Source organism: Eupeodes corollae, chromosome 1, assembly GCF_945859685.1.
Source record: "Eupeodes corollae chromosome 1, idEupCoro1.1, whole genome shotgun sequence".
Classification (NCBI taxonomy): Eukaryota; Metazoa; Arthropoda; class Insecta; order Diptera; family Syrphidae; genus Eupeodes; species Eupeodes corollae.
This window is the reverse complement of record NC_079147.1, coordinates 165,623,994-165,651,911: the sequence shown is the minus strand read 5'-3', so window position 1 is coordinate 165,651,911 and position 27,918 is coordinate 165,623,994. Positions and strand designations below refer to the sequence as shown.

The following is a 27,918-nucleotide window of genomic DNA, read 5'->3' as shown; positions in this document are numbered from 1 at the left end:
GGCGGCGGTGGCGGTGGTAGCGGTGGCGCTGGCGGATTAGTTTATTTGAACAAAACGAAATTTTGCATCAAAAAATTTCGAATAGTTAGTATCTTAGTTTAGTTTAGATACATTCGCCGTCGAGTTTAAATCACAGTTTCCTCGAGTAGTCTCGTTCCAATTTAAAGCTGAAGAATAGATATATATGTACATATAAGTTTTTTTGTTCTTTTATTATCTATCATCAGCTTTAGTTATTCGAAAAGTGATTTTTCATTATTTAATAAATATATTATGATAAATAAATTAAATAAAATGTATCTCAATGCAGAATATCAGATAAAGTGATCCTTTTGTGTGTGTTTTAGCAGTGATGTCTTATCGTTTGTCTATATTTCTAGAATACCTTCCAATTTTGTATTTGATAGTGTGTTTATTTGTCTGCCAAGCCAAGTTCAAGGACAACCTCGGTGGCAATTGATTTCAATTGTTATCATAAGAAAAAACTATACAAAACAAATAAAAACCAAACAGATCTTCCGGTCCGCCTTTAACTGTCTTTACCAATTGCCGCCGCGCATACGATAAAGCCAAAGCTAAAGCCTGTAGCCGAGCATCATCATAACCATAATGATTTTTGCCGCTCGCGTTGTGTCTAAAGCCAAGATGCATAGTGCATCTGGGATTCGAATTCGACTAAGATCACCCTGATAAAGATAATATGCGATGCGTTTGTCCCGTGTATCTTAAAAGTTTTGTGTCGTCTTGTGCGGCTTTTGTAACGTTCTTAAAAATACGAGTACTCATATAATACTCTCGGGGGATTTATTTACGGGTCGTTCGAGTCATTGTTCGGTTAGTTGGATTTATTCAATTATTTGAGGACAAATAATATTCATCACACTTAGCTTACCTATGTACAACAATGTACGAGTACATAGAAAGTGTTTCAGTGTCAGTAGCTTAGGAATGCTGCTGCTGCTCCTTTTGATGCTTACTTTCTTTATGTATTTTTTTTTAAATCTGATTATGGGATTAATCGAATTTGAAGTGAAAAAAAAACAGTCTTTACACTCAGCGGCGCTGAATTGAGGTTGCAAACTTTTTTTTAGACAATTTTTAGGATCGATTTGTATCAGATTTTAATCGACTTATTGTCAAAAAACTGAGACTAATTTCGATTTAAATCTTGATTAAATTTGATCAATTAGACAATCAGACTATATTCTCTGGTAGAATATAATTTAAAATGGTTTCGAACACTTTATGACAACCAAACTAAAATTCCATTAACGTACCTCTCGATCGTTATTTAAGTAATTTGAATGATCAAATGAAAACTTCATAAGTTGTTATATTTTAAGCTTGTCCAATTGATCTCAGGCTATCGCTGAACCATTATTGCTAAATTATAGATATCATTGGTTTTCATCATTGAAAGCAATCATTGAATTTTTTGGCACGTTCGTTTATAACGTTTAATAAATTAATCTGTCATTGAAAAAAAATTCCTGATTGAAATCCACCTTTTTTCAAGAACTATGAAAGTATTAAATTCAACTAAAAAAACACCGTTTTTGGGTGTTTTAAAGATTTTTAAAAACTTGATCTCTTAGCAATATTTTGAGGCGTGACTTGTATTTAGGCCCATTTGCTAAATAATGTGTGTTCAACTTAGCAGGAAATATTTTTTTTAATTAAACTTACTTCGTCAATTTATTGCAATGTTAAATTAACAAGCGTAAAGCTTTATTCTGTTTAAGTATTTTAAAGTGTTTTGTGGTTGAAAAATGTCTGTTTTGAACCCAAAAATTGTCTATAGGTTGGATAATCAATTTGATGGCGACAACAAAGTTATTGCACATAACGAAAAGGTAAAGTTAAAAAAATAAACAAGACTTTTAACACACCATCAATGCTTAAGAAAAAGAAAAGGTAAACACGGGCTTAATTAAAAACTCATGCCCAAGAACTTTAAGAAACAATTGACTACAATGTGATATGATCTCATTAAGAATAGGCATGTAGACATTGAGCAACCAGATCATCATAATAGTTTTTTAGAAGAAGGCCAGTCGCCTTAAGAGCGAGAAGCACCAATGTTTCAGAACAATATTCTGAATTAAAAAAAAAAAAACAAGCTTTAATTCGACTAGTTTCAAGATGATAGTTAACAACATACCCCATTAAAAAAAATATTTAGTTCCTTCACAAAACCAAATTTTTGTTTATGAACCTAAGAATTCGACAGATACTTACAATTTTCTATACCTTCCAAAACTTACTGGGAGGATACGGTATTTCTAGAAGACGAGTAAGTCCTTTTTTACACATAAATAAATAAAATAAATTGGTTGGCGCAACAGTCCGTTTGAGAACTAGGGCTTAGTGATTGACAATTCTCAACGATTCCTGTGTACGAGTACTGTAGTGAGGGATGGAAGGGACCTACAGTTTTAAGCCGAATTCATACGGAAAATTTGAGAAAGCACTTTTCATAACAAGAATTACTCTTGGAGAATTTATCAATTCCTCGCAAGAAGCAGTACCTGTGAAAAAACTTTAGGTTGCACAGGCAGGGATCGATCCCAAGACCTCTCGCATGACAGTCCATTGCACTAACCATCATGCCACGGGTACTACCACTTTTACACATAGGGATAAAAAACAATTGAATTTCGAAAGACTGAAATAATATCTCTCATTCCACCTTCCCAATCATTGTAGAGTGTTGCAAAGAATATCAACATCTGAAATCCGTACTTTCTCAGATAGTCAGGTCGCTATCAAATCTCTGGACTCTGCAAAGCTTTCGATCATCTTTTATGGAGATGGCACCACAGTTCAATATTCAACTGCGTGCCGGAAAATAAGGACTGATGAACTTGCCAGAAATGGTAGAGCCCTCAAGGTGCTTGCTATCTAAGCGGATCGCTTGTAAGGTCGATAATCGGTGTCATAACCGGGAACTGTCTAAAAGAAAGGCACGCCACGTGGCCAGGCGTATTCAAAAATAACTTTTGCAGAAGCTGTATGGATGAGGAACAGTAGGAAACATGCCTTGCTTTAGCTCAAAAACATAAGAATTACCTAGGAGAATTCTTCTATAACGATCACAGTCACATTAACATAATCAGTCTTTCAAGTTTCTTAATGGGCTCAAACTGGTTTTATCGCAATTGGCCATAAAACTGTTCTAAATGTGTCCCATTTCATTACGAACAACCATTTTTACCTAACCTCCAAAGTGTTTCGTATCATGGAGTTATTAAAAGCATAACATTCAATCTTAAATCATATTTTGATGTAAGTTCCGTCAATGACTCCAATAAAGTTTGGATTTTTCTATATCAAAAAAATCCAGTACTGTTCTTCAGAATTTCAACTGACGTTTTACCAATTGCTTAATAATCATTTGCAATTCTAGAAATTTCTTTTGATACTTTCCAAATTATTTTGAAAACCTTCAACTGACATGCATTCTACAAAGAACGGTTCAAATTAGGAGAGGAGACGACTTTTAATATTCCTTAGGAAGTTATTGTAAAATTAATGTAAATTTTGACAGTTCTCGACTATTCAAGGCCTCTAGAGTCTTAATAAAAGATTTTTAGAGCGAAGTCTGTGCGTGCATGTGTACGTACGTTCTGAAAGCTTTTTTCGTCGTCCATATCTCAAGAACCAGGAGAGATATCGATGCACTCAAAAATTGAGTGGATTACCATAGCAATTTAAAAATAAAACAATATCTCACGAACTAATAACGCTAGCGACTTGAATTAAATTTTATATTATGTATTGTGACGTGATAGCAAACTAATAAACCTTTGAAGAAAATAACAGTTTTTTCATAAATCTAAAAACGGAAAAAAATTGTCACCTCGAAAATTTTACGAACCAAACATTTTTTTATCTTCAACATAATTGTATGAAACGAAGAATAACGTTTTTGACGTAAAACGGTAAATTTTTTAGCAAAATTGAATAGACAGTTTTTCTTATAAAGAACAAAACCTTAAAAAAAAAAAAAAAACAATACTAAAAGTTGGTAAAAACGGATTTTCGACTCAAATGTCTTTTCAAAAATTAATGATATTGACTTTTGTTTTCGTCAGTTTTTTCATACAAAATAAAATCTACAAAAAATAGTACGCAACATTGGTAAACATTTATATTCGATTCTCGATATCTCGTGAACAAATGATTAGAATGTTTTTAGAAAAATTCAATCACTATTTGTTTATAAAAGAAATAAAAACATTCAAGTAATGCTACTAAAATTGGTAAAAACTAGTTTTCGACTAGAAATTAGGTTAACAAAAATAGATTTGAAATTACAATATTTCATCATATGCAAAATAACTAAAAACTAATTAGCAACTTTAAAAAAAAAAAAAACAACGTACTCGTAAACCTACAAAAACTGACAAGAAATGGTTTTTAATTCAAGAATTAGGAAAACAAATTATTTATCTCACACAATATATAAATAATTTGTTAAAGTTTTTTAAGCAAGACAGACGGGATGGGAAGTTATCAGTGTGGGTCGCATCTCAGCCTCTTTTTATACTTCATATCAGCAATCGGTCCTAAATCCTTTAAAAAAGTATTGGATTGTTCATGTAACAAAAATTCAAACTTTTATGTTTTAACGCTTTTTATGAAACGAATTACAGTAAAGAGGATTTTAAAAAAATAGTTTTCTTTACTCAAAACTGGAATGGAGTCATTGAAATAATATTTAGAAGGAGATAAAACAAACAAATCTCAACTCATGCACTCGGAGTGTAGAAACAAAAACAAAATTTAATTTCTGACGCTAAATGCACGTGAACAAAAAAGTGTGTAGAAATCGAGTGCTTTTGTGTTTGAATTCCACAATAAAAATGTATTATAATAGTTTTGTTTTCTTGTTGCTGTAGTTGTTGTTGTTTTTATCCATAGAATTATTTGGATGAAGTTTCAAATTGGTTGGTTTGATAGATATGTTTTTTTTTGTATCTCTACCTATGATTAAATCTAAATAATGAAAATGTTCGTTAATTTGCTTTTTTTAATTTGAATCAACAAACAACACTACCTACCTATAAAAATTGAAAAGATGTACCTACATTTAACGAAATATAAAAAAACGGTAAAGCCCAAAAAAAAAAAAACTATACACAAATGGATAGCTTACTACCTATCTATAAGTATCTAGCTATGTAGGTAAGGTATGTAGGCGAGAATATTAAATATTTCGTTCTTTTTCCACGTCTGGTATTTTGGTTTAAGGGGAAATCAAGTGCCACTCTCATCAGAACAAGAACTATAAGCTAGACTTTAAAAATGTATGTTTGGCCAAAAATTAGCATTTATGGATTCTGGTTTCTAAAATAAATACCTAACAAACATCAAGATTAATATGATTCAAATGAATATAATGATAAAACTGAGACTTATAATGAATACTCATCTCAAAGCAGCAATGATCAATCATTAATTTTGTTTTCGTATAATTACACCTGCTACAAGACATGTATTGGGAAGGAAGCCAAAAACATTCCACAAGGTAACACCATCCTCAATGACGAAATGAAAAACAGTACGTCAACTAAAATTATTTATATTTGTTATTACTTGAGAAGTTCAATGTCGCATTTACGTGTTGTAAACATTGTAAATTATTCGGTGAAATGACATGTAGTTAAATATTTTGACTAGGTACGGAAATTTATTTGGTTTGAAAGTTTAAAAGGGCTAGTTAGAGCTTTGACTTGAAAAACAAATTTAATGAACTGAGAAATGTGTTTTGAGTGGCAATTTAAGAGGGTGGGGTGCGACCCACACTGGTAGCTTCCCATCCCGTCTGTCGACTTGTCTTGCTTAAAAAAACTTTAACAAAATAGTATAATAATATTTTGTGTTAGATAAATAATTTGAAGTCAATATTTTTCTTTGTTGTCTAAAAACTTAAGTCGAATCAGTTGAACTTTTCTAAAAGATTAGCTAAAAACTATAAAATAATATTTTGAATGCATAATAGTTTGATTTCAAAATCTATTTCTGTTTACAAGATCTTCAGTCGAAAACCAATTTCTACCAATTTTAGTAGCATTTCTTTGAAGGTTATATTATTTATAAAGGGTGTCCCAAAATTAACGCAAGATTTGAATTAAATAGAAAACGCCGTTTTTAGTCTTTTGATAGTTATATTTTTATTGACTCGTAAAGTACATAGGATAGGGTTATGTATGGAATAACACATCGGACAAATGGCCTCCACGGCTTTGCATGCACATGCGCACTCTTTTGTTGAAATTTTAAATGACCATTCTGCATAAATGTGGCTGAATTTCGTTGATGCAGCGTTGAATCTCCTCCTTTAATGCACGGGTGGTTATGGGCTTGTTGACATAGACTTGTGATTTCAAATAAACCCATAAAAACAAGTCTAATGGTGTTAAATCACACGATCTAGGAGGCCAATTTTGATCACCGAAACGAGAGAGTACACGTCCTGGAAATGTCTCATGCAGTAATTGAATTGTTTCACGGGCTGCATGACATGTGGCACCGTCTTGTTGAAACCACATATTGGACACATCAATATCATCCAATTTTGGCAGAAAGAAGTGTGATCATGTAGCGATATCGAGCACCAGTAACAGTCACTGCTTGACCAGCATCATTTTCAAAAAAAAATATGGCCCAATTATGCCTCCAGCCCAAAATCCACACCATACAGTCACGCGTTGTGGATGCATTTGTTTTTCGACAATCACATCCGAAACCCAAATGCGGCAATTTTGGCGATTGACAAAGCCATCAAGATGAAAATGTGCTTCATCGCTTAGGATGATTTTGCTCGAAAAATCAGGGTCCATTTGTTGATGTTCAATAATCCATTCAACGAACTCTCTTCTCTGTCCATGGTCATTAGGCTTCAATTGTTGTGTTAATTGAATTTTGTAATCAAGAAGACATAGATCTTTGGTGAGTATACGCTGTAGAGAGGTTCTTGAAATTTGCAATTCTTGTCCACGACGTAGAATTGAGGTTCCTGGATTGTCAGCAACACTCTCACGCACTGCTTCGACATTCACATTTTAAGGGCTTGTTTTTGGACGGCCAGTGTGTTGGCGTCTCCAACGGATCCAGTCTCCATGAATTTTTCAATTAATCTCTTCACAGTTGACGAAGTTAAAACACTATTCCGACCATATTTTGTATGAAATTTTCAAACTGCAGCCGCCAAGCTTTCACTATTTTTGAAATATTTTTTAATAATGAAGACACGTTGTTCTAACGTGTAACACTCCATTTTTAATAACCCTATACTGTTAGCTATCAAATTGCTTTTTTTTTTAGGGTTGCAAACATTTCACTGCACAAATGGCGGCAAATTCAAATCTTGCGTTAATTTTGGGACACCCTATATAAAGAAATATAGACTATTTGAGAAGTAATAAAATCTATGAAGAATACTGAAAAATACTGACGGCGAATATTAAAATGTGTTAGATCAAGCAGTTTACATCTGGTTTCATAAGGAGGCATCTCGATGTTCCAATTAAGTCTTAAACTACAATTCGCGAACATTTTTTCTGAATCCTTAAACAGTGAGTTTTTTAACAAAAGGAATTCTTAATAACTGAGCAGTATTCCAGGGAAGATCTCACATAAGCATAAAATAATGAACAAAGGGTAAATGGATCTTTAAACACTTTTGAGTTGCGAACCACAAACCTTAGCATAGTATTTGCTTTAGCAACCACAAAATCAACGTGGGAGTTGAAGTTTAGTTTGTAACCAAATATTACACGAAGGTCTTTTTTTTCTCTAAGCTTAGTAAGTTGTGTTTTATTTATTTCGTATACAAAACAAATTGGACTAAGACTACGACAGAAAGATAAAGATTGGCATCTAGAAACATTTAAGAAAAGTTGGTTAGCTGTGCGCCATACAGATAAGCGCCCAAGGTCACTTTGAAGTAACAGACAATCGTCCAACGATTTGATACATCGGAAAAATTTGATATCATCCGCAAACATTAGGCAGAGAAAATTGTTGATAACCGTTGGTATGTCATTGATAAATATCAGAAATAGAAGGGGTCCTAAGTAACTTCCTTGAGGAACACCAGAGGTTACATGAATTACTTCAGAAAATAAATCATTAACGCGGATAAACTGTGTTCTACCTTTAGATAGCACGCAAACCATTTTAAACTATTTGAATGAAATCCGATAGATTCCATCTTTTTGATAATATAAAATGGTTGACCTGGCGAAAGCCTTCGAAAAGTCCGTAAAGACTATGAATATGTAGACTAAAAAAAACACGATGAGTAATTTAAATTCTAAGTTTTATTCAAATTGTTCCGATGAAGTCGGCAGATCGAGAAAGAATGAGAAAAAGTGAAGGAGAAATGACGAGGTTACAAGATGGCCGATGTCATCGTAAAAAACCCGGAGTACCAACTTTGAAATATAAATTCAAAGAGAGCGAGCATAAAGCCGCTTGCACAAGTGGGGCGGTCACTTATGGTGACTTTTCGTGTCTGAACAGACTACATCAGTTTGATTTGGTTACAAAAAATGGCTAGGTTTGCTGTAGTGGATCTTCCAGCTATAAATCCATGCTGAGATGGCACAATCATTTCTTTAAGAATAAAGGTTAGTTTTTCATAAACTATTTTATCGAAAATGTTGGGAATCGTCAAAAAAAAGTACCATTTTGAGAGAAACATTTTACAGAAGAATCAATGGCCCTGAAAAAGCAATAGCACAGTTTTTCAATATAATTGGTGGAATGTCATCAGGCCCCGGTTGACTATCATCATTGAGATCCCTTAAAGATGACTCAACATCTTTGCAACTTAAGTCTAAGCTGCCTATATTGATGGAATAATAACTTATAACTGATGAATAATTTTGAGGAACATATTGAGGGGAGTAAACCGATTTAAAAAAATTTGCCATCATTAGCTAAACGTTGTAGAAAGAGTTGTACTGTACCATTTCTGGCGAGTTCATCTGCGTTACAATTTCCTGAATGTTGGGGCAGGGAATTGTAACGCAGATGGACTCGCAGGTCAATATTTAATTGTTGTGCCATCTCCATAAGAGATGATCGACAGTTATGCATTGTTTTTAGAGACAGAGTACCTTTATTTATTTTTGATCCCATATATGTAAAATTGGATTGACTCGTCTTCCAGGAATGCCCTATCCTCCCAGAAAAATTTGGAAGCATTTGGATGAATTTCCGTATTTTTCGAAGAAAATGGGCAAAAAGTTACAGTTAATGCGGATCGCTACTGTCACATCATTGAGACCTTTCTCCAACCAAACTTAAATCAGTTTACTAGGAACCAGAAAGAAGTCTGGTTCCAACAAGATGGGGCCACTGCACACCCTTCACGGCGTTCACTTTTAAAATATGGGAGATCTTTTTGTCGGACCTTGTATATAAAGGGGTGTTAGGTAGAGTACGGTATCCAGGTGGAGTCGTGCGATGCGATCCGCTTATACATTAGGCATGCTGAATGTTGGACTTTATTTACTTCTTCGCATTTTATAGCTTTTTCAAAAGCAATCCACCATACTGCCTCCTTCGGGGTTTTAAGCCCCCTTTATTATCAATTGCGTTTTTGCAAGAAAAGAGAGCAACAGTAGCTTTTATCGACTCTTTCTTGTATATTGCCTTTACAATTTAGTTTTTTGTCTAAAATAAACCCAGGTACTTAGCATCGTCTGTGAACTTTAATATAGCTAGGGTTAACAAATGGATTTTTGTATCGGTTGACACTCCACACCGATCAGCTCATTATTAGTATTAGTATTAGCTTGTCTAAAGCATTTTGTAAGAGTTCTTTTAGGATGTTAAGATGTTTTCCAGAGATCGCTATTGCAACGTCATCCGCATATGCAATCACTCTGAAACCCTCCATATCCAAACTAGTTAGGATTTCATTTACCTATAGGTTTCAGATAGAACACCACCTTGCGGTATTCCTCTACTAACAAAGCAAACTCCTTTCAGCGTAGGAGATTAGGGCGAATAAACTGATTTGAAGTTATAAAGTTTTATAAGAACACATTTCGTGGGCTTGAATTTTAAACCAAATGAAATCTCAATCTGAATCTTCAAATAAAATTCAAAGATATTTAAACCTCTTTACCCGTGTTTTTTTGGCATTCTATAAATAGTATAGTAGAAAATTTCCAAGAAAATGCATCGGCAGTAGGCAGATTTTTGTATTTAAAAATTGGTACAACTGAAAGAAGATCTCTCAGAATAATAACAAAAAAAAGAGGCTGGGATGCAACCCACACTGATAACTTCCCATCCCGTCTGTCGATTTGTCTGGCTTAAAAGTTTGTCTATATGTACTCGTATCAATTTTTACCAAATTTGCGTTCTATTTTTGATTTTATTTTTTATGAAAAAACGGACTGCTGGATTTTTATATAAAAATTACTGAATATTGAAAACAATATTTTCTCTGGAATAAAATAAGTTTGAGTCGAAAGATAATTTTTACCAAGTTTTAGTATTGTTTTTTTTTAGAGTTTTATTTTTTGTAAGAAAACTGTCAATTCGATTTTACTCAAAATTTGTCGTAATGTTGAAAACAATATTTCTTATAAAAAAAAATTAGTTAGAAGCTATTATCTCAAAGTTTTTAAAAAATATTTGAGTCGAAAATCATTTTTTACCAACTTTTGTTAATTTTTTGTTTCGGTTTTTAATTTTTTGTAAGAAAACTGTCAATTCGATTTTTTTCAAAATTTGATTGAATGTTGAAAACAATATTTCCTATAAGATACAATTTGTTTGAAGCCAATATTTAAAAATTTTGAAGAGATATTTGAGTCGAGAATCAATTTTTACCAACTTTTATACATTTTTTTTTAGGTTTTTATTTTTTGTTAAAAAAACTCCGAATTCGATTTTTCTCAAAATTTGTCCTAATGTTAAAACAATATTCCTTATAAGAAAAAATTAATAACAAGCTATTATCTCAAAGTTTTTTAAAGATATTTGAGTCAAAAATCAATTTTTACCAACTTTTATACATTTTTTTTAGGTTTTTTTATTTTTTGTAAAAAAAACTGTCAATTCGATTTTTCTCAACATTTTTCACAATGTTGAAAACAATATTTCTTATAAGATAAAATAAGATTGAAGCCTAAATTTCAAGTTTTTGAAAAGATATTGATGTATTGTAATGTTTTTTTTTTAGATTTTTATTTTTTATAAAAAAAAAAACTGTCTATTAGATTTTTCTCAAAATTTTATCAGATGTCAAAAACATTATTCTTCAAAATCAAAAAATAAAATTAAATTAGCAAAAAAACTAACTAAACCTAATAAAATGGACAATTTTCAAGAAGAAATGTTAAGAAAACATCTGAAAATTGAGATTCTATAAAAAAAATGTTCATTTAACAATAGCTTCAAAGAGGGGGTTTGTTCGTTGACTACTACATTAACATGTGATGTTGTAGCGAGTTTGAAGCGAGTTTGAAGCTCGACTCAATACTGTATATAACTGAATCGAGTTGAAATGAGCTTGATTCTACTCGATTTCGTTCGGGGATCGGAGGCAAGTCAAAATTTTTGAGGAAAAACCTGTGTGGATAAGTTAGTTTTACAGATAATGCATTACGGTCTGTTTATTTGCATGTTTATGTACAAAAAATATAGTTCTGTTTTAATCAAATTACAAAAAAAATGGACATGGAGTAGGTACCATATTCTTATGCAGTGCTGAACTAATCAATTCTTCATTGTTCAACACGAATCAAACTATCTGATTTGCACTTCACACATCGAAAACATCGAAATACCATTTGCATTTTAGAAAGTGCTGTCATACTTAATCATTTTTTAATCTTTTTGTACGGTGAAATTACCAAAAAGATTTACTTAATCTAAACTGAGATAAACCTTTCATGGAAACATTTTTTGTTTTTTCTTGTAAAATAAGCCCAGTTAGTCCATTTTCATTAACAAAACTAAATAATATCAACAGTAACTGATTGATTCTTTCCCCCAATGTAAAACACATGATTCCAAATGCACAACTACTCAACGAACACAGCCAACGAGATACAAATGCAATTTCAATCGTACCAACATTTGAGAACGACATCACACAAGATCCATTCGAGACTAGTATAAATGTCAAAAACCCATCCTTAGTAAAATTCTACTTTAACTTTTATCGGTAGTATTCATACTGCGGATGTTGTTTTTTTTATTCGTATAAAATCCTGCTATACTGTTGATAGATTTTTCATACAAAATCATTATTAAATCATATACAAAAAATGTATTCTAAAAACGAAAAAAAAAGCTACCACTTTTAAGACCTTGAATAATCATAACGAACTTTTACCATGATATTCAAGTTTATTGAATTTGTGAATGAACCCTACCAATTTATTTCCATCTCTACATCACCAAAAGCATAGTGATCTGGAAATAATATATTATTCACTATTTAAATACAAATGTCTAAAATTCTCTTGTGTTCCAAAATCGGAATGATTAATTTGAAGAACCCGTCTAACATATTATTTAAGTTTATTTGAATTTTAGTACAAAATCAAGTTTTTGGTTAACTAAATGTATACAAGAAATACTGTTAACATAAATAGAAATCGGTTAATCATTGTTTGTTATTTTATTCTTGCGTGATAAATATCTATAATTAACTTATGTAGTTTTGCAATAACTTTATATATTTATATATACATATATAGATATATATCTATATGCATCAAGACAATAAGATTTATTTAGGAATAATTTTATTTTGTTTACTTTGTTAAAATTAGCATTGGAATTAGTTTCAACTTCTGTTGCTTTAATAAAACAATAAAGTGTTTATTTCGATAATATAATATTTTACGTTAATGATACTTAATTATATGAATTATAAACATACGACAAAAATTCATTTGATATCTAAATATAATTAAGTGATTTGGTAAAGCTCGTATTTTTATTCAGCGAAAAGAAAATAAACTAATTTGTGACTTCTTCTATAAATAAGTTTTCGGTATCGTGTCAAACAAAATAGAGCCATTTTGAGGCATGATAATAAATGAGGATAAAATTATAAAATTACATACTAAGAAAAAATAAAAGATATTTGTTTTTACATGGAAAACCATAAAAGCCAAATTTTCCATAACCCGTCCACACATGACTCTCTATGGTCTCGAAAACTTCACGAATCTCATTTTAAAGGTCTATCATGGAGCATCGGCATAGACGTTTTCTTTTATGTGGCTTTATAAAAAAAGTCTACAGGTGTTAAGTTACAAGACTGTGATAAAAATAACACAATCGAAAAAACTTCTCTTCAATAATATTTGAATGCGTTGTAACATTGCTGTTATTAATCTTCCATTATTAAAAGATGACAGCTTTAATAGCGATAGCTTCCCAAATAGCGAGTTTACTTAAGGTGGCGCTACAGTCCGGGGCGGACCTGGGCCTCAATCAACATGCGTCGCCAGCCAGCTCGATCCCTAGCTAGCTGTTTGCAGTTTCGCACGCCAAGTTGGTTGAGGTCCTCTCCTACCTGGGTGCGCCACCTGAGTCGCGGTCTTCCTCTACTGCGCCGTCCCTCGGGATTGGATTCGAAGACCTTCCGGGCTGGAGCGTTGATGTCTATTCGCTCTACAAGACCTTGCCATCTAAGCCGTTGGACTTTAATTCTGCTAACTAAGTCAGTGTCGCTGTACAGCCCGTACAGTTCGTCGTTATATATCTTCTCCTCCATTCTCCATCTATGCGTTCGGGACCGAAAAGCACCCCAAGAATTTTTCTCTCGAAGCATCCGAAGACGGTCTTATCTTTCTTTGACAAGGCCCAGGCCTCAGCGCCATAAATGAGAACCGGGATGATGAGTATCTAATAGATGGTGATTTTAGATGCTCGAGAGAGGACTTTACTTCTCAATTGCCTTCTAAGTGCAAAAAAAGCAGCGATTTGCAAGAGTTATTCTTCGTTTAATTTCAGCGCTGGTGTCGTTGTCTGTGTTAATAGCGGTGCCTAGGTAGACAAAGTCCTTAACTACCTCAAAGTTATAGCTGTCCATGGTGACGTTTTGTCCAACACGTTGTTGTTCAATGTCCTTTTTTGATGACAGCATATACTTGGTCTTGCCCTCATTGACCACTAAACCCATCTTCTTCGCTTTCGCTTTGATCTTCCAATTATGTCAATATCATCTGCGTATCCGAGTAATTGGATGGACCTTTGGAAGATTGTGCCTAGTGTTGACGGTTGAGTTTTGCACAATTCGTTCCAAAAAGATGTTGAAGAAGTCGCATGACAGTCCATCGCCTTGTCTAAAACCTTTTTTGACATCAAATGCTTCGGTGAGATCTTTTCCGACCTTGATAGAGCAGCGTGTATTCTCCATCGTCATTCTGCACAAGCGGATAAGTTTGACAGGGATGCCAAAACTAGACATTGCTCTATAGAGCTCTTCCCTATAGATGCTGTCATACGCGGCTTGAAAATCGATAAAGAGATGGTAGGTATCGATTTGAAGTTACTGGGTTTTTTCCAAGATCTGCCGTAGTGTGAATATTTGGTCGATAGTGGACTTTCCTGGTCTGAAGCCACAATGATAAGGACCAATCAGGTTGTTGACGAACGGCTTCAGACGTTCACATAATACGGCAGAGAGGATCTAACGCGCAATGCTAGGGAGACTGATGCCTCTGTAGTTGGCGCAGTTTAGCGGGTCTTTTTTCTTATGTATCGGGCATGCTCCCTACCAAGTCATCGCCTGCTGCTTTTAATAGTTCGGCAGCGATGCCGTCAGCCCCAGCAGCTTTGTTTGACTTCAGTTTAGATATAGCTATCTTCAATTTAAAACTCCGAAATTTAAGTTTATTGAACCCCATCTGCAGCACTGGATCAAACAAATAGCTGCAATCTCTGCTATTGCCTCAAAGCTTCGTCGCAGTGGACTAACAACAACATTGGCCACTCCGTAATTCTTAGATATTTAGAATCAATTCCAAAGCGCACAGACTACACCATCCCCCAACTGCAATTCGACAGAAATTTCCAGATTTCTATATAGGGTAGGGCATTCCTGGAAGACGAGTCAATCCATTTTCATACAGATGGTTCAAAAACAAAAGAAGGGGTTGGTGGAGGTGTTTACTCTGAACGACTGAAATTAAGTCTCTCATTCCGCCTTTCTAATCATTACAGCGTGTTCCAGGCGACACTTTTGGCGATAAAAGAAGTCTTATCCTGGCTTAAACAAAAACGTGATATCAACATCTGATATCCGTATTTTCTCAGATAGCCAGGCCGCTATCAAATCTCTGGATTCTGTCTCTACAAACTCTATAACAGTACATAACTGTCGATCATCTCTAATGGAGATGGCAGATGAACTCACTAGGAACGGTACAGTGCAACCCATCCTACCACGTTTGGCACATACTGGCATACCAATCGCTACTTGTAGACTGTTGCTAATACAAGACGCTACGAAGAAGGCAAACATTAGGTGGAACAACATCACCACGTGTCAGGTCACAAAAAACATCTGGCCAACACTAGATTTATAGCGTTCAAGGTGCTTGCTATCTCTAAGCATATCGCATATAAGCTTGATAACAGGTGTCAGAACGGGACACTGTCGAACAAAAAAATACGCCACGCGGCTAGGCGGTTTCTCAAATGACTTTTGAAGCTGTATGGACGAAGAAAAGGAGGAAACAGTTCTTCACCTTCTTTGTACTGCTCTAGCTCAAAAGCGCAAGAATTACCTAGGAGAATTCTTTTTTAACGATCTAAATCATTAGAGCATTATCAGCCTCTTACGTTTCGTAAGGGACTTAAACTAGTTCCATTGAGCTAAGGAGGAAGCCTCAAGATTTAGTGGTATCACAATGGGCCATTAAACTAGCCTAAATTGGTCCGTTTCCATCATGGACAGCCACTTTGGATCAATTTTTTGTTTAAAATGATCAAGTGTAGAGTTTTTTCCATGATCACAACGATAAATTCTATATTACCAACTTTTGTGGTGGAAATAGAGCCTCAAACTTTACGCTGCCGTACTTCACTGTAGACTTTATATTTTTTTTCGAGCACTGTATAAGGTTTACGCCACACGTAAGAAATACCATCACGCCCAAAAATATTAAGTTTCGACTATTTTAAGAAAATAACAAAGTTCCAGAAGTAAAAGTCCTAAGAAAGATGTTCCTTGGCCTAGCTAAGACGACTTTGTTTTTTTTTTCTTATTTATAAACGGCTTTGTTCGAGCTACTCGACACGGCATATTGTTTGGGCACTTCTGAATTTACCCAATTCCGCAAGCAGCTGGGAAGCTATCTTTGGAGCTGGGTCTTACTACTCGACTATTAAGGTCATGTTTGGCCACTACAACTTAACTTATTACTCAAGCACTTGTAAGGCTATCTTTGGAGCTGATAACATTGGATTTTGCGCAACGGATTTGTGTTTCATTAACTAAAAAAACCAAGCTTATCTCAAAACAATAAGAAACATTTTCTTTCCTTTGCCATAAAAAGCTTTCCCTTCTAGAGTTAATGCTAATAAAATTAGCTGCATCAAATAATATTAAATTAAGCTGCTACACAGCTTTTTACACTCTTATTTTACCTGCGCTTTCTTGATAATATTCTTAAGCAGCATAAGTGATCAAAATGTTATTTATAATCAATAATAAGCAGGTTTAACTAAATGGATATCTCACTTAAGTTCAAAGATATTGAGCTTTAAATTTTCTAAATTAAACTACATTATGTACATACAGTACTGTGCAAAACATTTGCAACTAAAACCTCTAACATGTTCCATTAAAAAAAATTGGTAGTTTTCTAAACATTTTTGATATTGTTGGAAAAAAAATGGACACTCTTCACTCAAACAAAAAATAAATCACTAAATACTTTAATAGTTGGTAGAATTGCTGTGCAAAACATTTGCAACATAGACCTCACGTCTAAATTTCAAATTATTTGCTTACTTCAAGGCAAGGAAATGTTAATATTTAACTGCGTACCTTTTCTTTTTATAACGGCAGTGTATCTTCTGGACATCGAAGCTATAAAGTTATTAATAACCGATTTAAGAATGTCATTCCACTGCCTCTGAATTCCAGCGAAAAGATCACTTTTATGCTTAAAAATGTTGCCAACAACTCTTCTCTTCACAATTTCCCACAGGTTCTCTATTGGGTTTAGATTTGGGGATTGGGCTGGCCATGGTAAAACCCAAATCTTTTTTTCTGTAATAAACTTTGTGGCCAGATCGACTTGTGTTTGGGATCATTGTCATGTTGGAAAGCCCATTTGCCAATGGGCATAAGGCAGAATGGTGTAACAATGATGTCTTCATATTTTTCAGACTTTATTATGCTTTACAGTTGTCGAATTTGCCCGATTCCTTGGCCAGAGAAGCAGTGCAAGACCAAAATTGAACCATCTCCATGTTTGACCGCCCCTTTAGTGTATTTTTGATTTATTCTCTCACCTCTTGGCCTTCTGAGATGTTTTTTGACACCCGATTCGTGCATATTGAACTTTGATTTGTCAGAAAACAAGAGCGTTTCCCATTTTTGGAGACTCTAATTGAGATAAGTTTTTGAAAAAGCCAAACGAGCTTTTACATTTTGTTTGGCTCTTTTGCTATCTAAAAACCACGCAATGAGGCTTGCAATCCGCGGCCTCTGATAGTTGATTGTCAATTGGTAACCGAAGTTCAACCTTTGCTTCGCTGGATGATGCCGTGGAGTCTCTTCGGAAGAAATTTGTTATTTTTCAATCATCTGTTGCTATGGTTCTTCAAGAGATTACTCCTTTATGATATCATAACACCATTCCACCTTTAATGATATGTGAATGGAGTATTTCTTTAAAATTTCTTTCTGTGATGCTACTTTTTTGAAATCACTCAAAATTTTTGATTTTACATCTGATGAATATTTATTCCCGCCATTTTAATTTTTTTCAATTTAAAAAAAAAACAATCAAAATCCCAGCAAAAACTGACTAAACAAATCAAGCTACATGTATAAACTTACCAACCTCAAAATAAATCAAATTAACCGTTATTAAAATAAGACGAAAAGAGAAAAGGCTACTAGCTGCAAATGTTTTTTTACAGCGGAAATCATTATTATTTTTGTAAGAGCAGTGCATTTGTAGAATTTGCCTGTGGATCAGTGCTTTAAGATTGGCCGACATAAGGGACTTGAAAGTAAGGCAAGTTTCTAGCATCTGATTGGCCAGCTGCCAAAAAAAATGCCTTCCAATTAAGGTAACTTTATTGGAAAGTTGTCTGGAAAGTGAGTCAAGAAAAATCTTCCTAACTATCAAGACAAGTCAACAAATGTCAAAATGATAACTGATCATGTTTTTTTATTCAAGTGAAAGCTGAGCTTTACAACTCTATAATTTATGCTCCTTCTCAATTTAAAAAACAAGTAAGTAATATTTCTCTACAATACAAAAGACAAATCATAATGGACTTATTGCTTGTGTAGGGAGTGATTTGTAGACAATAATGGTTTGGTGTTCTTGTACTATGAACTTAACGTAGAGGTTTGTGGAGTAAAGTTCTGAATTTGAAATTCATAACACTTGGAAAACTAACTAGTTGCCTTGGTCAAAATTTACTTCCAAAGAATGAAGTTGACTGCAAATGAAGTCTCTCATGTTGCCTGAACCTGCCCATTATGAACAGTAAGGTGACACACACTAAAGTCTAAGGCAATACAAATAATTTCATTGGAACAACGTTTATACATACGGATGTATGTTTTGATAGACGGTGATAGTTGCAAAAGTTTTGCACAGTACTGTATACATATTTATCAACGATGTGTTTTTCATCACTCTTTTTTGAAATAGACGCTTTAGATTAAACCGAATCAACAAAATTATTGGAAATAAAACTGCAAAAGTTCTTTAAAAAGTAAAGCGCCCGTGTTATTGAGTTTCTTCACAACTAGTTTTACAGCAAAACTATATTCAAGAGGGTTTAGAGTTTTAGGTTTATCAAATCTTTAAATCAAAATAATTATGAAAACTACAAGTTCTTTTAAAATTAAGTTCGATTGTTTAAGTTTCAGGAACTTTCTTAAACTAAGATCCCAATTTTAACTCAAAAAAAAAAACTGCCAACATCTATTTCATGGTGCTTACTTTTGACGAAGCTTATTTTGGAACATAAGTTGATCACCTTTAAAAATTAAGGCTTGTTATTTGTGATTTGTATTTAACAACAAATATAACAACAATTATACTATCATGAAAGTACTTGTGTACAGTAAAACGTCATACATCTTCTCATTTTTGTTAACAAAATCTTATCATCTCCAGTTTATTTATTTAGCTTAGATTAGGGCAGGCATGTGTCATTCCAAGAATTAGAGCAAAGTTGAATAAAAGTTTACAAAAACATATTTAAATTTGTTTCATTTATATGCGCTTTGACAGTGTGAGCAATGGAATATATTGGAATGATCTTGTCAACAGTTGGGAATTGCAATTAATAGGTCCGTTTAAGCGCTTTGTTTATTTTCACGAAATGTCACTTTTTGGACATGTTTGGATTCTCGTTTTCTGATAAGAGTCAATAAACGATTTAGAAAATAAAGCTTTTAAACTTTTGTAGTCCCTTAGTAAATTACTAAATCGTTAACTAGTAAATTGTTAAAGCCTTAACAAAAGATTGTTTAAAACTTTGGGCCAATATTTTTAATTTAAGTTTGCATTTTTCCTAATATACCCTATTTAGATTTGAATTATGATAAAAGAAAGTCAACAAGATAGTCTGTTATAACATAATGGGTACATAGATGGTACATAGATTGTTTAAATAGACTTTTAAGATAAACTTCTTGAATAATATTGAACTGATCCTTTATGAGAATTACTCATTTTTAGGCTTATCTTTTTTTTCTGAATCAAAGCACACACACGAGTTAGAAAAACAAAAAAACAGTCCTATTTAAATTTTTCTGAAAAAAAATTACACAACCTCATTTTCATTGATTTAAAACTTATGTTTAGTATCGGTTAAGAGTTTTTTCAATCTGCATAAACTTCGGGCAACGAACGATAAAACCAATCATGTGTAAATGCGCAAAATACGATCAACAATAAACAAACAAATTTCCATAGAACTGACACTAAGTTTTATATCTTTTTTTTAATGCATAGATCCGAAATGATATAAATAAAGACCAACCAACAAACGAAAAAGAAAATAATTTATAGAAATAAAAGAACAAAACCAACGATCGATCTGATGGGGGTTTTATAAAATAAAGTAAAAAACTATAGAGTTTGAAACTTAAATTAAGTTAAATGATCTTTCAAATTAGAACTTTTATCTATAAGCTACGACGTAATGGAAAACCTGGGATATAAAGAAGGTTCAACCAAGCCAAGACGAATAGCACGAGCTGTTACTACAGTGACTAAGAATGAAGCCGAACAACCGTTATCAGAAAATAATTCGAGGTAAGTAAATTGAAATTACAAAATAAAAACGTGATTTTTCAATGAAATAGTTTTGGTTGTTGGTTAGCTTATGTATGTTAACGATTAATAATATTTTAATAGTAGGCATATGACGACTTAAGTGTCATTTAATGTGCTGTGATTTTTTTGTTTATAGTATGGACGTTTTTCCTGCAACTGAATCGACACATAATTTGAATCAAACGATCATGTTAGAAATTTAGAAATACAACAATCAATAAAATTATTCGATGTTTCTTTGATTTACATTTCAATTCGTAGATCAGTTTTAGAATATTTTCTGACGAGCAATGTTCTATCGGGTTTAACAAATTATTTAAAACAGCGTAGTTTTCTTGTTTCTAAAGTTTTAATTTATTAACTAAAAAAATCGTTATTCAATTTGTACGAAATATAATTTCAAAAATAGGTCAAATGAGATTCTTTATCTCTTTTTATAAATAATCTTTTTGATAAAAATATATTCGTAAAAATTAAGTTTAAAATAATGAAAATGATTTAAAACTTTCATTGAGACGGTGCTGAGTGAAATTGTCACCAAAAATTGAGGTGAAAAATATTATCAATTCCCGGTGGTCCCATAACGTACAGTGGCTCCCACGACTAATTGGACACAGAGAATGCAAATTTTTGCAAATGCAATTTATCCAAGAAAATGTATATACAGTTGTGTTCAAAAAAATAGGAGTGCCTGTTCTTTTTAGATTAAATCGTGACTCAAAAGTTGTATATTTTTTTTAAATTTATTTTTTCTTTTGTACAAAATAGGTAATCCAGTCTTTTATTATTATGCTTAAAGACTACTTTGTTTAAAACAAATAAGGTAGTGAAAACATGAATTTTATCAAAATAAAGCCAAAACGAATTGTTCAAAATAATAGGAGTAAATAATTGCTGCACATTTGCGTGGCTGGAATTTGGTTCCATGTTTCATCGACTGCGTCCCACAACTGCCTCGAATTTAAGGGTCTTCGTCGAGAGACACCCTTTTTCACATCTGCCTATAAATTTCCTATGGAATTGAGGTCAAGCGACTGAGCTGGCAGGTCCATGACCTCAACCCCATCGACCCGAAACCATTCCTTGGCAGACTTACTGGTGTGTTTCGGGTCGTTGTCTTGTTGAAATACCCATTTAACCACACTGGACATTATATCCACATAAACGCGCTGGTCCATCGTGCCAATGATTTGATGTATGGGGCCAACACCAGCATATGAGAAACTGACCCCATGCCATCACTTTAGCACCTCCATGCTTTACCGTTTTAATGGTGTACCGAGGCTTAAACTCGGAATTTTCTGGACGTCGGACGTATTGCCTAGAGCCAGTTCTCCCGAATAAAACAATTTTGGTCTCGTCAGTCCACAAAATGTTTCGCCATTTATCTGCCGGGCAATTAGCATGGCTTCTTGCAAATGTCAAACGAGCGGCTACATGTTTTTTTGTAAGCATCGGCACAATCGCCTTCTTATCGTTACGCTACTTACTGCCAATCCTAGATCTTCCTGGATCATCTTAGAGGACGCAAAAGAATCCTTTCGGCTGTAGCGAACAATACGTCGATCGTCATTTTCACTCGTTTCTCGTTTCCGTCCCCGGGTTTCGACTTTTTTTTCATATTTTACAGCATTGGCGATCATTTGGTCAGAGCACCCTAACATCAACTTTATATCTTTATAAGTTTTTCCTTCATTTCGCAACTTTTCTCGGCCCACTAAACAACCAAACTTGTTTAGATATTCGATATTCCAACTATTTAATATTCCTTTTTTTAATTTAGTTACTTACTGTTTATTTTTTTTTAAGTTTTTGATTTTTTTTTTTTACGTACAATATAACTCACATTCCTATTATTTTGAATAGCCTGATTGAGAGTAAAGATCATTTGATCTCTGGTTACAAATGTAAACGGTTATGAATTCCAAACCAGTTCATTGTTTTATCATCTTTAATGTCCCGTTATACTTAAAAAAAAAAAAAAAAAAAACACTTGAGCAAATTTTGTAAAAGCACTCCTATTATTTTGAACACAGCTGTAAGTAGTAGAACTTAATCATCATCTTACGAGTATAATATATTTACATAAGTTTAAATAAAATTATTTATCGCTCACACATAATCGAACACTAGATGTTTTTGCACTGTAGTAGTTCTGTAATGATATCTTTATTATTAACCTTGTATTACGGAAGACTTTCACTTACATTTAAAGTAGTTTCACCGACAAAAAAATAAACGTCTTTGGAAATTCCAAAATTAGTTTTGGTACACAGTAAGGACGGTAATTCAGTACGAAAATAGGAGAAATTGTGGATCGGATCCCTTCCCTTTGTTTAATTAATAATTTCACAATTTAAAAACCAAAACAAGATTCATAATAGGTCCGTTCGCGTACTTTCTGCACTAAAATTCGTAAAAAGTGATATTTTAAAGAATGGGGGAAAATTCTCTCACAAAACGAAAAAAGTACAAAAAAGTAAGTGAACGCGAAAACAACAAATTTTTCACACAATATTACTGTAAAAATAAATATACATTTTGAAACATCATCATTTCATAAATTAAAACAACAACTGGAACATCATGCTGATCCATTGTTTTTTTTTATGAAAAAACTTGATCAAACTGAAACTTAAAAATTGCAATCTTGTTGCTGTTCTTTGGAAAACGAATTTTTAATTTAATAAGTGATAGCAAAAGCGAGCAATTTACTTAATTTATTCGAATTTCTAGCAAATTTGACATTTTCACAAATTAGCCCAAAGAAATTTCTTGGGCTAAAATTCGTAGGTTGAGGAAATATTTTATACTCCCGTGAGCTCTCTCTTTTAAGAAAAACTAAGACATTTTTGAGTACGCGAACAGAATTTGGTCAAATTTCGTATTTTTACTTAAAATTGGTATGTTTAGGAGGGTATGCATAGCGAACAGACCTAATGTGAGCAGAATAGTAAAACGAAAAAAAGCTGGAGAAATACTTTGAGACTTCTTTATAAGCTTTTCAACAATTTCTTCTTATCTTCGGAATCTCTAAAGATGTTTTTTGAAAGAGACCACTGTTAAAGAAGCCAGCAACTAAACGATCAGAAGAAGCTTTGCCATCGAAAAAATAGAAATGAAAGGTTGGTTGGTCAAGGTATGATGATGCGTTGCAAGTTCTGGTGATTTGGTGGTCCGATTAAGTGTGAGATGTTAAATTATAAAGTTACATTTGTTTTTAATAATAACTTGCTGTTTAATGATTTAAATTGTAATGTTGGCTTATTTGAAATAAAAATGTGTTTTACATTTTCTTGGAAAATGTATATTACATGTGTCCGATTAGTCGTGGGAGCCACTGTATACACAGTGATTGCCATAACTAAAGCACGAACAAATATCGCTTTACAAACATTTGAATACAAAATTAAAATACAAGTTATACTTTTATAATTTTAATTTTTTTTCTTATGTACAAAATTTTATTCAATATTTAACAACACAGTCGTAAAAGTTTTAAGGAAAATTTTACTAGACGTATTATAGGGAAGACATTTGTCCTGATAAAAAATCACTGTAAATGCTTTGTCAGTATCCTTAAATATAAGAGGAATCGGAAGCTTTCCACAAGCTAAGTCTTTTTCAAAACTGATTGCTTCATTTTCTACATTTGAAATTACCTCTGTTTTAAAAAAAATTATCTTGTAGCAAACTTAATCTAGTAGAATTGATATAAATTAAATTCACTTCATTTTAACTTCGAAAAAGAAATAAAATCGACATCGATAAAAGAGAAGTTCAGAACTACAATTTTATTTCGAATGAAAGTGAAATGTAGAACTTAGCTGAAAATTGATCAAATTGGGAAAGCCAACTAATCGTGCTCTTTCTGTTTGTCGACTTTTGACCTGTTTACAATGTTTTTGATCGTTGAACCTTTCCATTATTTTGTGAATTTAAATTGACGTTTTTAACAATAAATTTTGTTTTAAGTTAACACATTTTAACAAAATGAATTTTTATTCTATTTTATAGATTCAAAACCGTTCCACCAAACTTGATGGTTCGATGGCGTAACAATCCTGATGCAATGCTAGAAGCTCAATATCCTGCAGCTGGTCAATTTGAGTATATGGAATGTGGACCATCACCGCCCGCAGAAAGTGCACCTAGCATGTATGATAGCTTCGAAGAACCAGCTAGTGAGTTGAGTGTACAAATATGCAATGATACACTTCGTATAAGTTTAATTGATCAAATGAAGAGCGGTTCTGGTCGAGTACGATTTTTGGAAGAAATTGAACAAGGAAACGTTGTAGCGGAAAATGCTGCCAAACACTTCGAAACCGCATCTAAGACAGAGAAGAACTTTAGTTTTTTGTGGGCTGCATTTTTAAAGCGATGGGATTTATTAGAAGCACTACTTGAAGCTGGTGCCGATTTAAATTTTTGTGATATCAATGGAATGTCTGCCTTGCATTTGGCTGCTTTTAGCGGATGTCTATCTTCATTGAGCTTTCTAATCGATAAAGGATTGAATTTGAATCAGCAACAAAAATGTTATACTCCGCTGCATTGTGCTGCATTTGGTAATTCAAAAGAAGCTGCTAAGATGCTTATTAGCAGTGGAGCTATCATGACCATAGACACCAATAAACCAAATTGTGAGGAGTCTTTATTGCATTGTTCGGTGCGAGCGAATGCTCTAGAATGTCTTAACTTTTTCATATCTGAAGGAGCAGATGTCAATTCATTAAAACCAAACGGAACAAACCCTATACACCTTGCTGCTGATTTGGGTAATGCGCAATGCTTGGAAGCACTATTGAACGCTCCAAATGCTGATCCTAATGTTCGTATTTGTATCCGAGAAAAAGAGTCTACAGCTTTGCATTTAGCCGCCGATGAGGGCAATGTAGAGTGTGTAGACTTGCTTTTGTCAAAAGGTGCTGATGCAAAGCTTAAAAACCATAGAGGATTTACCGCCCTTCATCTAGCTGCTAGAACATCAAGTTTAGAATGTGTTGAGTCACTTTTACGCAATGGAAATGCTGATTCGAACGCCGAAGACTTTGACCACCGAACTCCACTCCATGCCGCTGTTGGAAAGTCAGAGAACGCCTACGACATTCTAGAGACACTCATATCATGGGGAGCAAATGTGAACCACAAGGACATCTATGGTTTCACAGCATTACATTTGGCCGCTTTAGATGGGCTAGCACAATGTGTCGAGATGTTGATCTTTCATGGCGCTGATGTAACTACCAAGTCAAAAAAGGGCACCTCTGCTTTGAACGTTATAACAAGAAAGACACCGGCATCTGTGGCTATGATTAGGCAAAAACTTGATGCCGCTATCACTTTACATCACTCTCAGGATCCAGTAAATCGAGAGGTTGAACTAGAGCTGGACTTTCGACAACTTCTTCAACACTGTCATCCTAGAGAAATAAGTTATTTAAATACCTTTGTGGATGAAGGTCAGAAGGAGATCCTCGAGCATCCCCTTTGTTCAGCGTTCCTATACATTAAGTGGGGCAAGATTCGCAAGTACTATATAGGGCGACTTATATTCTGTTTCACTTTCGTTCTATTCCTAACTCTTTACGTACTGACTGCTTTGGCCCATAATTGCTACAATGGCAGTAAAGATGACAACACAACCATTCAAGCTCAGGAACTTTGTCAGAAGCAATCGATTCTTGGCGATATGCTACGGAACAATCCATTTGTTATGGAAATGCAGTGGTGGGTTTTAGTAGCCATTACCATAGTGGAGATATTTCGAAAAGTCTATGGGATAACAGGGTATTCGTCATTTAAACACTATGTTATGCAGGTCGAGAACATCATGGAATGGTTTGTCATAACAAGTGTCTTCGTTATTTCGTACATTTATACCAAGCAGACGTACACCTTTCAGAATCACATAGGTGCTTTTGCTGTGCTGCTCGGTTGGACGAATCTTATGCTAATGATTGGTCAGCTGCCGGTCTTCGATGTCTATGTGGCTATGTACACCCGAGTGCAAGGAGAATTTGCAAAGCTCTTTATGGCTTATTCATGCATGTTAGTTGGGTTCACTATAAGCTTTTGCGTGATTTTCCCATCCTCATCGTCTTTTGCCAATCCGTTTATGGGATTTATTTCAGTTCTGGTAATGATGATTGGAGAGCAGGATCTCTCCCTACTCATCAACGACCCAGATGGTAAGGATCCACCATTTCTTCTCGAAATAAGTGCTCAGATTACGTTTGTCCTATTCTTGCTTTTCGTTACCATCATTCTTATGAATTTACTCGTTGGTATAGCTGTTCATGATATCCAAGGGCTTAAAAAGACAGCCGGGCTTTCGAAACTAGTTCGTCAGACAAAGTTGATTTCGTATATTGAATCGGCGCTGTTCAATGGTTATCTACCAACATGGTTACGAAATTTGTTACACTATACGGCTCTAGTGTCGCCGCAAGCCTATCGGGTGGTTCTTTGTGTGAAGCCACTGAATCCCAGTGAGAAACGCTTGCCTCGAGATATTTTAATGAAAGCCTATGAAGCAGGCAAGCTTAGAAAACAATTCGGACACACAATTTCAGCAAAGAATTCAGCAGCCACGTACTTGTCGTACAAAAACAAATATAACAGCAATGGAAGTCAATCACCCGAGTACGGCGATATTGAAAACTCACCCAATCTCAATACTTTGACTGCAAAGATCGATGATAATGCTGATAGAATCGAATTCTTAACACAAGAGGTTCAAGAACTCAAACAAGTCCTCATTCAGCAACATCAACAGGCGAGTAAAGTTATAGATAAACTGTTATTAGTAATTTCAAATCAACAAAAAAATAATTTAAGAAAATGAGTTGTGGAAGCAAGAAATGTTACCAGTATTAGAAACAATTAAAAAACTGTTTTTTTTTTCAGACTTTTGTTTTGTGTTTTTGTAAAACAAAAGAGAAAATGTTTTAAACTAAGCTATGAAATTTTAAAACAATAAGCGAAAGAAAAATTATCAGTACCTAACTATTATAGGAAATATAAGATTAGTTACATGTTTCATGAATATTTTTATAAATAAAATATAATATTTAAGCAATTACAAATTCGGCGTAAAGGCTGTGTATTAGAATTTGAAAATGTAGAAGTATTTGTATATTCATTAATAAAGCATCAAACTATATGTGGTATAACTATTTGTTTAATTGATTTATAAACACAGTTTGGTAAGTATAGATGCATTTTGTATTTTAATTTCTGCATTTGCAGGAATTGGCTTGATTTTCAAAAATTAGTTTCAGTAGATTCCGTTTGGAAGGTTGAGGAGCTCTAAGTGTAGGACATTCTTTAGTAGACGAGAACGTAGCAAACCATGGAAACGGTGGAGAGATTGCGTAGATCA

The 27,918-nt window shown here is 33.7% G+C and overlaps 2 protein-coding genes across 6 annotated transcripts in view; one reads left to right on the top strand and one right to left on the bottom strand.

The window, feature by feature from the left end:
- LOC129952525 (28S ribosomal protein S9, mitochondrial) overlaps positions 1–27,918 on the bottom strand; it is a 73,118-nt gene that overhangs the window by 32,740 nt on the left and 12,460 nt on the right. The window lies entirely within an intron of this gene.
- Positions 25–27,473, top strand: LOC129952491 (transient receptor potential channel pyrexia). 5 transcript variants are annotated; one of them, XM_056065107.1, is made up of 3 exons: positions 25–84; positions 20,208–20,510; positions 24,549–27,473. In XM_056065107.1, the coding sequence occupies exons 2-3, from the start codon at positions 20,398–20,400 to the stop codon at positions 27,379–27,381; spliced, it is 2,946 nt and encodes a 981-aa protein (XP_055921082.1). In that variant the 5' UTR covers positions 25–84; positions 20,208–20,397; the 3' UTR covers positions 27,382–27,473. The 5 variants fall into 5 exon arrangements, with proteins under 5 accessions (XP_055921082.1, XP_055921065.1, XP_055921089.1 ...); XM_056065090.1 differs by lacking the exon at positions 25–84 and adding an exon at positions 103–244; XM_056065114.1 differs by lacking the exon at positions 25–84 and adding an exon at positions 170–186.

Coding starts and splice junctions, on each gene's coding strand:
- LOC129952491 (XM_056065107.1), top strand. CDS start 20,398: ATGGAAAACCTGGGATATAAAGAAGGTTCAACCAAGCCAAGACGAATA. Junction 20,511..24,548: donor TTATCAGAAAATAATTCGAG/GTAAGTAAATTG, acceptor TCTATTTTATAG/ATTCAAAACCGTTCCACCAA.